At 32.2% G+C, this 14,493-nt stretch overlaps 2 protein-coding genes across 10 annotated transcripts in view; one reads left to right on the forward strand and one right to left on the reverse strand.

The window, feature by feature from the left end:
* Positions 1–14,493, reverse strand: part of LOC126837928 (60S ribosomal protein L17) — a 309,752-nt gene that overhangs the window by 59,615 nt on the left and 235,644 nt on the right. The window lies entirely within an intron of this gene.
* LOC126837922 (endophilin-A) lies at positions 1,100–14,393 on the forward strand. 5 transcript variants are annotated; one of them, XM_050571919.1, is made up of 12 exons: positions 1,100–1,313; positions 5,555–5,643; positions 8,806–8,874; positions 8,941–9,291; positions 9,366–9,432; positions 9,973–10,073; positions 10,288–10,391; positions 10,479–10,573; positions 10,850–10,891; positions 11,557–11,652; positions 13,362–13,477; positions 14,183–14,393. In XM_050571919.1, the coding sequence occupies exons 2-12, from the start codon at positions 5,599–5,601 to the stop codon at positions 14,300–14,302; spliced, it is 1,206 nt and encodes a 401-aa protein (XP_050427876.1). In that variant the 5' UTR covers positions 1,100–1,313; positions 5,555–5,598; the 3' UTR covers positions 14,303–14,393. The 5 variants fall into 5 exon arrangements, with proteins under 5 accessions (XP_050427876.1, XP_050427879.1, XP_050427880.1 ...); XM_050571920.1 differs by lacking the exon at positions 1,100–1,313 and adding an exon at positions 5,198–5,324; XM_050571922.1 differs by lacking the exon at positions 11,557–11,652.

Genomic DNA, 14,493 nt, shown 5'->3' on the forward strand with positions numbered 1-14,493 from the left:
TTTGTTTTTTTTTAAAATAAGAATGTTTGTATTTCAATATTGAAATGTTGATTGTATAAAAATATACTTTAAGTAAAAAAAATACCCTTATCTAGAATATTATATTCCTACTCCCAAATATCATACAGTTACACTCTTATGTCATAAGTAATTGTTTAAAGAGTTATTTTTTATGTGTATAACCACTGATTATAAATATTTATAATCAATGGTATTACTGAACACCAACCTATTTATTCGAGATAATTATATGTTATTATATTCATTTTTTCTCTGTCAAATATATTTAGAGCCAGTGGCGTCATTTTAGTTTTTGAAAGGGAGTGGTGATTTGCGTTTGACCCACAAATTAACATTTATGATATTAGTGGCCTATACTTGGTGGACATTATTCCTAGAGACCTAACCTAACCAATGTTTGTTTGATTGCGATAAATTGCAGTAAATTCTTGTAGTGTTTAGGAACTGTAAACAAATTGTGCAAGTGTAGTAAAAATGGTTGGCCATTAAAATAAACATATTTCTTTAATCCAGACATCCTAATATAACTGCATAGACTTATGTACTTTCCAAAATTGAAATGAATTTGGCATCTTGTCTGATGATCAGCTACATTAGCTGTATGATTACCATTGCTGTTTTATTATATTAGTGATCGGCCGATGTCATTAGTAGATAAAACTAGTAAATTAATCAGTAATTTAAATTTCGATAATGCGTTCTTCAATCTTATTGTAACTTCCAATATGCTTATGAGTAAAAAATTGGGCTTCGCTTCAAGTGACTATTGTTCATCAATATGTAATTTTTGGCGGTAGAAAATGTGTGTTTTAACAAAATATATTGTAAAAAATACTTACAATGAATTTGTACTTACAAACGAATTTGATATAATCTAAAAGCATCAATTTCAACAAATTAATTTTTTGAAATCTCGAATGGCGGTAATCTGTATAAGCTGTATCATGCGAGCGCGGTTAAAATTCGGTTACCGATATTTAGTTTTTAGTTGTTGGTAGCACTGATGTGGTATCAGTGTACTTATCAGCTGTAGACGGTTGGCCGAGGTGTCCCGGTTATCAATATTGCAGTTTTTCAATATTTTCATAATTAAAATTTACAAGTTAGAGTTACAAGAGATTCTCATTCTTTCAAGACTTGATCTAGTGTTCAAATTTTATTTAAATTTTGTAGATTTAATTCGTGGTTTTAAACAACTATTTGATTTTACAATCATTTTTCAGTATGTTTATGCGTTAAGTTATGTTTGCACGCACTCATTGACTCAGTATTCATTTTTAAGTACATTGATTGTAAGTACCAATATTTTCCATTTGATTATTTTGAAATATTTATGTTAGATTTGATCATGTTTTGAAGTCCTAATGATAACGTATTTAAAGTAATTTATCTACAGCTTAGTAGTGAACAATATAAACATATGAAATAAATGTGTAAATCAACTATGAATCACTTTTGAGGGTTTGAAATCGCTAAATTTTTAATAGTTTTGTCAAACTCACGATTAACATTGATGCAGGCTTTTTATATTGTGCATTTCAACTGGTTACACTAAGTTGTATGTTTATGTTTGTACTGACTATACATAACAATTTTCAAGCAGATGTTCCGTTAAATGTTAATATTCCAGTCATAGTGTCACAAAATACAGATTTTGACAGAATCCTCCTAATGTTAAATTAAACTTCTATAGGTTAATAGTTGTCTGGGGGGAAGTAATTCCTCACAGGGCGCGTCCCCCCCCAGTGTTCTATGGGTGCATGTGGAAAAAAAAAAAAAAAAAAAAAAAAAAAGGTTAATAGTTGTAGTTTGTTCAAGAAATAAAATGGGGAAAAACTAAAATAAAATGGGTATTAATTTTAAAAAGTATAAATTATTAAACAATAATTTTGCTATGAAATATTATTATTTATTTGTCAAAAAAAAAAAACAAAAAAAATGGTATGTAAAGTTTAAACTATATTTTTTATTTATTATTATGAGTATAATTAATAACTATGTATAAATGGTTAGTATTGTACTTAATTGTCAGCACTCTTTTTTAGTTTTTTCTTTGATTTCATTATTTTATTAAAGAGTCGGATTTACATAATATGAAATGTTTGGTAACCTTGATTATGATTTAACATGATTATTCAATAATATGTATTCTTATGGATGTCTCCAATCTCCAGAGTAGATTAAATGTATAATTACTATTGGTATTGAAATTATACCGTTTAATTATAAACATATAGTTTTTTTTGCATGATAACATTAGTACACCCCAATAATTTTTTTTTCTAAAAAAAAAACTGTATTTAAAACTAATTTAATTTTTTTCTTAGTTATTAAGATTTTTTAATAAAGAAAATTAAAGAAGTATTTTTTTTTTTTAAAACCCACAAATGAAACAAATTTTATGAACAAAATAACTGTCAACTTTTTTTTTATTTATCTGATAATACTAATTTATGTTACACCATAATTATCTACTTTCAAAAAAAACATCTTTCATTTTGACATTATTTTGTTGGTACTTTTAGATTAACGAAATTAAAAAAAATAAAAATATGCTGTTAATTAAAAAAAAATGTATAGATTATTTGTAACAATGCAAAATATAAAAAAATTTGAATTGATTATATAGAATGCATTTTAAGAGTTTGTAGCACATCTAGATATTAAACCATTCAGTAACAACGCAAATGCATGAACTTTCAGGCTCTAGTAATTATTAAAAGATTGTATAGGTACATTTATAGATAGCATTTAGCTCTTTTATAAATTTCACATTAATTAATTTAGATTGTTGAAGGACATTGGCTGTTGTATTTCATGTTATTTCTTATTACGAAAGACTATACGAATATATATTTTGATCTTTGACATCACTTTAGTTTTTTTACAACTGTTATTAAATTTAATTGAACAGAGAACCAAGTATTTTTTAACCACGGAAATTGTTTGTGAGGCTTTTAAAATATTTTACTTTGTAAGTATTTATTAAATTGTATCATGATAATACAGTTTATCAACTGGATAATCTGTTTGTTGTAAAAGCATGTATAGTAGGATGCTTATACTCAATAATTTGTGAGAATCTATTATTGCAGGATAAGCGAACATTTTTTGACCAGATATTTTCTTTTAGAATATAATTAATTAATTGAGTTCCAGGTATTGGATGGAATATAGTAAGGTCATTCGTTAATAATATTCCTACAGCTATATTTCTCGGGAATCCCAAATCATTCAGCGAAACATATTTTCGATTTACTGTTCTGGCTGTTCATTTATGGTGTTATCAGTTTTGCATGGTGGTTTCCGTTTTCCTCCAAAATGACTCGACTGTTTTCGCCATGTCTGTTTTCCGGCAAAATATATACAAATTTTGTACTTAAATTGTTCAAGAACCCCTGAACTTAAATCTATACAATCTTACGCTACAAGCAAGTTAGATGTAGAGGCTATATTCTAATTACCTAGTTATTCAAAATTATATTTTGTGTTTTATTATAAATAAGTTATAATTATGTTTTAAATGTTATTAAAAATTGTATGGCTAATTATAAATGTTAGCCATATATTTTTCTATTACCCCTCCGCTGAATTAAAAAAAGTTGCCAAGTTAATGTAGTGACGAACACTACACTTTGACCTTTAAATGTACTTTTAAAAACCTTTATTCGAATTTATTAATTGATAGGTGTCTGCGTAATTATTAAAAAAAACACTATTTTTAAACCCACCTGTTCATGTCATGACGTTATAATTAATGACATTAGAAAGTCTTTAGCGTATTAAAGGATGGAGAAAATTTTTTTATGAATTTAATATGTGTAATGTTTTAAAGTTTTAGCACATTAATTATTTAAATTAATACTTAATTATTATGTCTACCTGGAAATGTGCGCAAGCAATTATATTTACCTGAAAATAGGGTTTCTATTATTCATAGTTTTTTACTCGAATAAGTTATGATTTTGTGCGTAAAAAAATTGTTTTTTAAGTAAATGTGCGCAAAGTGGATGTAGTCGTGTAGAGAGATATTAATTGGCTTACTAATCTCATCCTATTTTAATTGACTTTATTATTATATTTATCAATATATTATGATGATTATTTGTCACATTTCTAAGTTTTAAAAAATTGGTTTTTGTAGTCTGTTGTTGTCAAAATAACAATATGGTAAACTAATAAAGAAATATTTTCCGAAATTATGTTTTCTTAGAATTTATATATTATTAAAAAATATATAAAAATAATTTGAAATTGTTATAATATAATTTAATAGTTGTAACAAACATGGATTTAATAATTTTCAAACCCCGTTTGTACTTTAAAAAAAAAGCCAATAAAAACACTTTAAAGTTAAGTAATGTTTTTTAGAACGGTATTAAATAATTTCCTAGGAACGAAACGTTTTTATTGTTCCAAACGGTATAATCTAAATATTATAAAAATATGCTTTTTATAGACTTTTTTTTTTTACAAGTTAAAACTCTGTAAGCTATCAGATTTATCATAGGTTATAACAGTTATAACATACATTTTTAGCTACCACTGACCTGGCGCACACGCTAAAATGTTTTAATCATTTTTAACACCCCAATAATAGTTGACATTTTGAATGTAGGTTGAAAAAAAATAAAGCCCTCCCTTCCTATTGAATCGTTAATAATTAGACACAGATAGACTATATCGATACCTTAAAGCACACAAGTGCTATGTCTAAAGTCTAATGTATCGATTTATAGTCCATAGCAAATTGGCGATCGCCGACGACGCGCTATTAGGCGGATGCGAGGGTGGAAAAGTTCTTTTTTTAATCGTCCCTACGGGCTACGGTATCGACGCGAGTAACACAATTATATTCATAACAAAAAAAAGGAAAAAGATCGTTTCTACTGTTTTACAAGTGTAACTACTGTTTTATTTACACTTGTATAGGTTTATATTTATGTGCTTGCGATTTTGTCGTCATAATGAGCTGTTTCAGGGTACTTTTTCAAACTTTATTTTATCGCCTTCAGTATATTAACGGTATTATTGTTTGATGTAATAAAAATACACGCACACACAAATATGTATTAAAGCCGAAAATCCGACAGGCGTTGTTGGCTGAAGTGTGTGCGCGCGCGCCCGTTAATGATGTTGGCAGCCGCCGGCCGAGCGCTTGCGCCCAGCGATGTTAAAAAAAAAAGCCTACGAACTTTGAGCGAGCAATATCAGTGCTAAAAGAAGACGACGCCGCGTTGTAGTGTCACCGTAATCCCGAGACGCGCACGCAATTCTCAACCCCCCGCTTGCCGCCGCCTAAGGTAAAACAAATTAATATAATTTAATACAACCTCTTCCCACCATTGGAGAAACTCGAATCGGCATCACTGCATTTCCCCAAACTGACCGCGTTTACAATATAACCGCAAGCGCCGAGTAATTATAATACTGTGTAAACGGTACCTAATAGCCCCCTCCCCCCCAAAAAAAAAACAGTAATGACATTAATTAAACGCCCGTTGTCTTTTTTTGGTTCTCTGTTTGTTTTCAGGTGATAGCCGAGGTCGAACTGACGATACCCAAAGAATCTACAAAATGGCGTTCGCCGGGCTCAAAAAACAAATAAACAAAGCGAATCAGGTAAATAAAATTTATTATTCTATATTTTTTGTCGTAGATGTACAAGAAAAGTGTTTTCAATTTTCATTTGTATTTCATGTCATAATGCCGATCATCGTTGCTTTCGTTTTTTATATTTATACTGAGTAAACGCCTATCGTTTAACGAAATTCTCTTCGGGTTTTTAAAATCATTTATATCGAAGGGGAGAATAATTCTGTAAAATATTGGGCATGATTTAAGACAACACCACCATGACCAGATTATCAATTTGTCATAATAAATGTTACCAACTAGGTCTCCGGGGAAACGAGCGTTGTGATCATTAATAATATATTTTTCAACAATTCCACTGGTTTGAAGACGGCGTTTTACTTATGCAATATCGATGCGTCTGTACGTATTATGGTTTTTGTTTTTCGTTTAAGGAACCCGTGTAGATCGATTAGTTATGTTTGTTTTTTTTCGGACCGCTAACGTCGTTTAGTAGGTAACGCCCTGGTCTCTCTCAAAGAAAAAGAAAAATTCTAGAGATCATTATCGTGGTCTCCTGGAATATATGAAAACGTAAAAAGTACATGTATAGACTTTTTCAGTTGACCGAAAATTAATAAAGGATAAAATTATTATTGATCGGAAATCCTTTTATTCGTATACGGTTTTTGAAACGTACACGTTGTAGTTAGCCTAAGAAATCAGTTCGAAATGTAAAATCCGCGTACAAAAATAATATGGTGGTAATCGAAACCTTATAAGGTCGTACACTAATTTATATACGCCATCATTGTCTGTGTCTACTTTGTCACGTGACCATTTTAGAGTTGATCTCTATTGACAAAAATATCATCTTTACAAGAGATAGCCGATCTTAACGGATATGTCTCAAACGGGACAAACACATTATTTTGGCCGACTTATTATCAACTTAATGCAATTTTAAAGTTAACGAATGCTGTCCACGCGGTGTCGAAGCCACAACGGAACGGGCATGTTTCGTTGTTCCAAAAAAACCTAGTTGCTGTTTTAATAGGTGTTGTGATTCCTGTTCGCGTTACTCGTAGTGACAGAATAAAATATCGTTTGTGTTGATAAAGAAAAAAAAGTCGCTATTTCTTTTTTTGAACGTTTGCGGTAGTTTTAAATTTTTTTGATTTCGTAATGCCCACGTGTATCGACTAGCGTACACGGTAAACGGTACATATGACGCACTGAAGGCTCACCGAGATATATATTTTTTTTTATTTCCCTGCCGCATTTTGTACTTACAAAGGGGCGGAAGGAGTGGTTGTCGAGTCAAAAATTAGGCCAAGAGAGCGTTGCTTGTGGTGGTAGTGTGTGTTACGGTGCTTGTGCGTGTGTATGCAAGCGTCGCGAGAGAACTTTATTGATCAACAAAGCTCTGCCCGTTCGCTCTGCTGTATACCGGCTGCCGTCGCCAGCCGTTGGGGCTATAATAGCGGATCGCGAGGCCGCGGCGAAGGGGGACCGGAGCACGAGGGTAAGACTGTGAGGGGGACGGCGGTTGTACGATCTTTATCTGTTAGCACTCATCGACCACGTCCCCCTCGATCGAGTTAAGACTGCATGAAAAATTAAAGTACGACACGAATAATATGTGTGCACGTTCGCATTATTAGTTCGATTATTGTACGTACGTACCATCAGTGCCGAATTAAACTGTATTGCCGCCCCTAGGAAAAATAAATTTGCCGCCACTAAAAACTGTTTTTTTTCTTCAACAATGGGCGCAATTAAATACCATTCAATTTAAAGCTAACATTCATTTTTTACATGCTCTATTACCTTGATTTTAAACGGAAATTGTTTGTATAATATCTGACCAATTAATAGATTTAAGTAATAATTCGTGTTCAATATTTAAAATTAAAAGATATATCACCTTTTTTGTTAGATAAAGATCTCCTTAAAACACTTTTCTGGTTCATCTACACTTTTTGCCCATTATCCATTAATTCCGTATTCGTCTCTAATTTATGTAAAATAAATTATTATTTAATATTAGTAGTACATATTTACATGGGTTAATGTTTAAAATATAAATTGGTATAATATAATCATATATATTCTCAAAATTTGTAACAGTAAAAAAATTATCAAAACCTTTTTTATATACCTTTTTTTTTGCACCTGTTGGTTCCCAAAAAATTGTCCCCTCCCCCAAACACCATAAAATTTGCCGCCTAAGACAATTGCCTCCCTTGCGCCCCGTTAAACACGGCTCTGTGTACTCACAACTGTTTTGAACTAAATATAAATTGTAATACATACATATAAAACGACGATGTAGCACAGTCATACAATCTTAATGACCACTCGCGTTGGGTATTAAGATTAGAGCCTAGTGTCTATGATTTTGTGCTTGTATTTACTGTATATACGTGTGTGTTTACAAATACACGTGTTTTTTTACAAAAGTTTTAGTTCGTTTACTGAATACGCGTAGTTAAAAAAAAAACGAATACATAAATGTTATTATACTTATAATTAAAATATTACTATAATTTTGAAAACTAACCTTATATTAAAGGCTAGTTGAGGTTAGTAGGCTAGTAAAGGCTAGTAGGCTGATATCATTTTTTGACTGATCTAAACTCTAAAGTCTAATCATATTTCGTCGAATAGTATTAATTGTAGTGTAATAGCTGTTTTTGTACACAAATTATGGCTCAAATTTTACAGGGATATTAATTGTCCGTTCACACAATTCTCTGTAGACACCTGGATTTTTTTTACCGAGATTTTTAATTTTTTTAATTTTACATAATACATATTTTAAGTTAAGCAAGAAAATATTGTTAAACGCGCCCAACATTAGTGATTCGCCGAAAACGGCGGTGTGCTAGTTAAGAACAAAATAATCGCTTCTCGGGTACTCTTAAACCTACCATATTATGTCTTTGCTGTTGTATATCCACTTGGGTTAAAACGGTAAGTCAACGGACTCGTCGTTATTTCAAGAAATTATTACTTAACTTAAAGCCCCTGTGTATTTTCTGTCTTTTTAAAAGCAAACAAGAAAACACAAACGCGTTTTATCTCGCGGTATCGATTATGTATATTTGTTTACCGCCGCCTACACGTACGATTTATTGCGCATTGAAACTTTGAAAAAGGTCTCTGCAACAATAAACGTAATAACTTTATTATTTGCTTTGTTTTCAGTACATGACTGAGAAAATCGGCGGAGTCGAAGGTACCAAACTCGATGTCGATTTCGTGGACATGGAAAGGGTGAGTGGAGTTATCTACGCTCATATCGATCGCGTGTACTTGTATAATAAGTGTGTTATGATTTAGAAAACCGACGTTACCTACGAACTGGTCGAAGAACTACAGCTGAAAACCAAAGAATTCTTACAGCCCAACCCCACTGCCAGGGCCAAGATGGCTGCCGTTAAGGGAATATCAAAACTGAGCGGACAGGCCAAAGCGTCCACGTATCCGCAAGCCGAAGGTACGCTCGGTGACTGCCTGCTCTTATACGGCAAGAAACTCGGCGACGACAGCCTGTTCGGTCAAGCGTTACAGGAAATGGGCGAGGCGCTCAAGCAAATGGCCGACGTCAAATACGCCTTGGACGACAACACCAAACAGAACTTCCTCGAGCCTCTACATCACTTACAGACAAAAGACTTAAAAGAAGTTATGGTAATTATCGGCTAAAACACCGCTAACCAAACCCTGTATTGATTTGTTTTTTATTTACTTATTTACGCGTTCAGCATCACAGAAAGAAGTTGCAAGGAAGGAGATTGGACTACGATTGCAAGCGAAGAAAACAAGCTAAAGGTAAACTCATAATTTCATATTCCTAACTGTGGATTAATGACGGAGGTGGGAAAATTACTAAAATTTATTTAATAACAAATTACGTAACCGAATTACAAGTATTTATGAATTCAAATTTTGTTTGTAGCCAAACGCAAAAGAACACTTGAAAATTCTGATTTTTATTTTAATAAGTTTTTACAACATTAGAGATGATTTCAAAAAAAACAGACGCTCGGGAAAAAGTATTGAGACCAGATTCGAATTCAGAAAAAAAGTTTAGGAAATGTACGAGTCATTATTTAAGTAATTTAATTAAAATCATTAGAATACTGCCCACCCCTGGTCAGTGGGCGGGGGTGGGGTATAAAAATGACGTATCAAAATAAAAAATATGGAAATGATTATCCGAAGATCTCAAGTAGATCCTTAAATTTTGTTGGGTTATTTATTCGTATACATTGTGGGCGCCAATCAAAGTGAAAACCGTAGGTACAGAGTGCCTCCGGATACGCCAGATTCTTGGGCGTTCTAATGGTTTGTACCATTTATTTTTTATAGGTTCACACGTGAGTGACGAAGAACTAAAACAGGCCGAGGAAAAATTTGCCGAGTCTTTGCATAGCGCTCAGATAGGAATGTTCAACTTGCTCGACAACGACGTTAGTATTGCCACTGTCTGCGCTTTGGGTCTAAAATGTCTGCACTCTACATCCTCACACGTGTCCGTGGTCTAAACTTCAACGTTAAAACTATTGCTCCCTTGCCTAAAACCCTATAAACGTAAGCCTTTTTAGACCCAAAGTGTTAGGCGTTCCTTTAAAAAGTGCATAATGTTAACGAATTTAATACACGGATTTTACACTCACTCCTCAGGTGGAACAAATCTCGCAGTTGACTACTTTCGCCGAATCTCTACTCGAGTACCATCAACAGTGTTCTGAAATTTTGAAATTAGCCTTTATGGAAATCCAGGAAAAGTGAGTAGTGCGACAGTCAAAGATAAAAAACAACTACACTGTTGTCGTGACATCATCGTGTGTGTGTGTGATTTATACTTTTTACAGGCGTGACCAGGCAGCCAGTCGGCCGAAATTAGAATTTGTGCCCAAAACCCTTAACGACCTGCACCCGGTGGACGTGATCTCAGACGACATCAACGGTAAGTACTAAGTGGTCAACTCTTGGAACTATAATGTCGAACCCAGATCAAAATAATAATAATAATACATATTATTATTATTATGCTGTGCCGCTAAATCATGTTTGTCCTGTAACCTAGCACGGTTACTCTGTTAAAAAAATAAATAAAGTGTCTTATGCTGGATGTTGTTAGTTGGAATAATATGTACCGTTTGCCCCGTGGGCGGTATTTGCTACTTAGTATTTGCAAACGGAGTACATTTTTTTTTACCTACACTTAACGATTTCGTTTCAGACGAGTATGAGTTGATGGAACCACGACTCGCACACGTCAAAGGTAAAATAAAAATATAAACACAAACTGTAAACTAAATGATCGCGTGTAGAACAGTTTTTTTGGGATTTAACTAACATTCGTATTTTGTTGTTCAATAGCTTTAATTAACCTAATCGATTACATATAATTAAAGTTTATACCCGACCATTTTAGTTGTATAAATATAATTAACCCCCAAACGTATTATTGTACCTATGATATACTTATTTTTTATATATTTTTCGATACTTACCAAACGTTAGCTGGACTTAAACAAGGAGAAAAAATCAAATTAAAAACAATTTAAATTCTGAGTATTTAAAGTCAGGCTTAACGATTCACCGGCTTCCATTGAACAATGATTGTTTATTGAGAAGGAGAATCGCCTTGCTGAATTAGGGTTCCACCAACATTGTTCTCAGACAATTAATTGTTTTTAAAAAGTTAGGTATGAAAAGGCTTTCGGTAATTTCCAGTAGTTTTAGTCGATAAAATATGTATTTTCATTTCATGTACAACACATCCAATGGTCATTTACACACTTTGCAAAATCTTTATCTTTCTAGTCCGTATTCCACACATACGAGTCTATATTATTATTATACTTAAGCTATAGCTGTTGTTTTCAACTAACATAAATTGCTTTTTACATAATACATTGTACTGAAATCAATATACCGTATTAGGTAGTTCGCGAGCTTCGTCCCCGACGCACTCGAAGTCGGATTTCACCTCGGGATCGAACCATCACGATAACCAGCATCAACAGCCACATCACAATGGTACCTATTGTTGTTTTGGGCATTTTAGATTTACTAATTGTTTTTTAGTAACTAAACTGTAGTTGCCGCTTTTATTTTGTGAATATTATATAATATATACCGCTTTGCATTCATATTACATATCTACATTGTCGTTTACATCAGAGTTGGCCGTAACTCGGATTTATAAAATAAAAGCCGACCCAGTTAAGTTTTTTCGGACATGCATAAACCTAGTAAAATCCATATTTTTGGGTAAATACCAAACATTTACTAAGCTTAAGCTAAAACACCTAGTTGGATTTTTTTTGCTTTGATTTGGGTTGGTTTTGTTTTGCCAACTCTCGTTTACACCATAATAATTGTAAACTATTGTCTGTACCAGTCAAGAAAACGAGTGTCTTATGTTAAATGGATAAGCCTGTATACAATTATATATTTGTTTCTCATTTAATCGTAAGGGATCGTTGTTAAATAGTTAAATTTATAGTATTAACTTCGATGCGAAGCTAAGAAAATGCATGTATGTTGGCCATATTAGACAGTGGTGTAGACTTCTTAGAGGGGGTGGCTCCATGTCGAGACTTATATCAGCCACTTTGTAACTAAATTTTTATTTGTCCAATTCTGAAATAAAGTGGGCCGATTGCGTCAGTTTAATTTGATTTCTCACAGTTTCGACATTTATGTTAGACATGAAGTATTCGATTTAATATGAATTGTAAGAATGTTTTTAAAGAACATAGTAGTTAGTAAAAGTACTAATAATATATTTATATTTTTTTGTATGATAATTTAATATAATATATGTAGTTGCTTTGCCGATTTTATTTTATTTTAATAGATGAAAAAATGTAATATTTTAGTATAAACTCAGAATAAATCGTCAAAATAAACTTTGAACGATGACAAGCTATCAGATCAACAACCGGGCGTGTGTGTGTCCAATCGAACAAACACTGGATGACAACGACTAATACCAGCTTAGAATTGAAACGGCGTTAAATTAATCAGGACAATAAATTGGGCTTGTCCGGTTGTTGATATACCGCGGGATTCCTTTAATAGTTGCCTACAAGAAAATTAAAACCACTAGAAACGCGTAGACGCATGTCGATTCGAATTTCGATCGGATCTTTATATAGACTGACATGATTTGCCTTTTTTCTCGTTCGCAAAGAATGAGAAAAAAAAGTACACCAAAGTGAAATTTGTAAAATTCCTGTCACTATTTATGTGAACGTCGACGGCAGAGATGTTTCCAAAGGGTTTATTCACGAACAACTGCATTTTTTTTTTTACTAAAAATAATTTTGTATTAACCGTTAACTCCACTAATATAATCATGCATTACGTGCCATTTAGGATTTATCGTTTTGAAAACTATTAAAATGTATACTTTGCTCGTGCTTAGAGTGTAGTTACTTGGATGTGTGCAAACGTACTAAAATATCGTTCTATAGCTGATCATTTATATGATGTTCGATTGGTGTAATTTTGTTATTATTTGTTGCAAACTATAAACGATGTTTATTGGGAGAATTTTATTGAATTACCCGATTGCACGCTGATGTATTTGATATTTCGCTTAGCATGTTAAAGTAGACTGTAGAAATAGTATGTATCGCGTGTTGCCGGTAATAGATAATTTTTTGAAAACATAATATTTTGTGTTATGTGTTGTCTGCCTAAATGTAAGTATGTTTAACTCGTCTGGTATTTTTATATAGCGTCTCCAGTGTCTTCTCCAGTCAAGTCTGTTCAACGGCAAATACCACGTAATTCGCCTTGCTGTACCGCTCTGTATGATTTCGAGGCTGAAAATCCGGGAGAACTCGGATTCAAGGTTAGCATAAAATCACCTCATCCTATTACAAAATTATAATCATATGTCAGGGTGTGGTTACCCAGAACACTTATCTTAAGAGTTACGAACAAAAAGTTAACTTTCGTAATTTTTTTTTAATGCAAACATGTAAAATAGTAGTACCTAATTTTTACTATTCTGATTAATTATTCACTCCTAAGATTTTGTTGAAAAAAAATTCTCTTTATATTTTTACTTTTTAAATTATGAGTCGGACAACATTTTTATATTTTTTCAGAATTATTTAATTATGCCCAAATATAAATGTCAGCCTTTATGACGTTTTTTTATACTGTAAACTTATATTAAATTAATTATCATGCCTCCAAGTGTTCTTACAGAAAAATGAAATGATAATAAAAAGGTATAGTTAGTTATTTATCGAGGAAAAGTTCCGCCCAAACTTTTAGCGTTTTCATGAGTTGGTAACATTTTCGAGTCATAATTAAAATTATTTGTTATAACTACAACACATTTTGATTGAATTGTATAATATTCCAATAAATTAACTGATTTTGCTCTTGTAAAAAAAAAATTCAATTAAAACCATTATAAAGTTGAGTCATGCCTTGTGGAACAATATATACATTATAATTGTATAACTTAACTTTAAATTTTAAAACAAAATCGACCAATTTAATAATACAATACATACAAATTGATGTATCTGTTTTTTCATTACAGGAAGGCGAAACGATTATACTGTTAAACAGGGTGGACGAGAATTGGTTCGAAGGCAGCACAAACGGCCGCACTGGATACTTCCCGGTCACATACGTACAAGTCGTCGTTCCATTGCCATAGTTCTCTCTATAAATGTTTTTTTTCAAACAGTCGTTTATACATATATATGATTTAATACTAAATTTAACCTTAACTTAAAAAAAAAACCTTCATAGAGAAAACTTAAATCTATTTATAACACTATATCTACATACTATTTTCATTATTTTTAAATTATAAGTTCCGTTTTCGTTGTATGGACATTGTTACTA

This window comes from Adelges cooleyi, unplaced genomic scaffold (genome assembly GCF_023614345.1).
Source record: "Adelges cooleyi isolate 19-005CV unplaced genomic scaffold, UGA_ACOO_1.1 ACOO_flye_CR_arks_rails_tigmint_CR_PRNA_30, whole genome shotgun sequence".
Taxonomy (NCBI): Eukaryota; Metazoa; Arthropoda; class Insecta; order Hemiptera; family Adelgidae; genus Adelges; species Adelges cooleyi.

Excerpts from the sequence above, each read along its gene's own strand:
- LOC126837922 (XM_050571919.1), top strand. The coding sequence starts at position 5,599 with ATGGCGTTCGCCGGGCTCAAAAAACAAATAAACAAAGCGAATCAG. Across the intron at positions 9,433-9,972 it reads GCGAAGAAAACAAGCTAAAG|GTTCACACGTGAGTGACGAA; the intron begins GTAAACTCATAA and ends TATTTTTTATAG. Across the intron at positions 13,478-14,182 it reads CGGGAGAACTCGGATTCAAG|GAAGGCGAAACGATTATACT; the intron begins GTTAGCATAAAA and ends TTTTCATTACAG.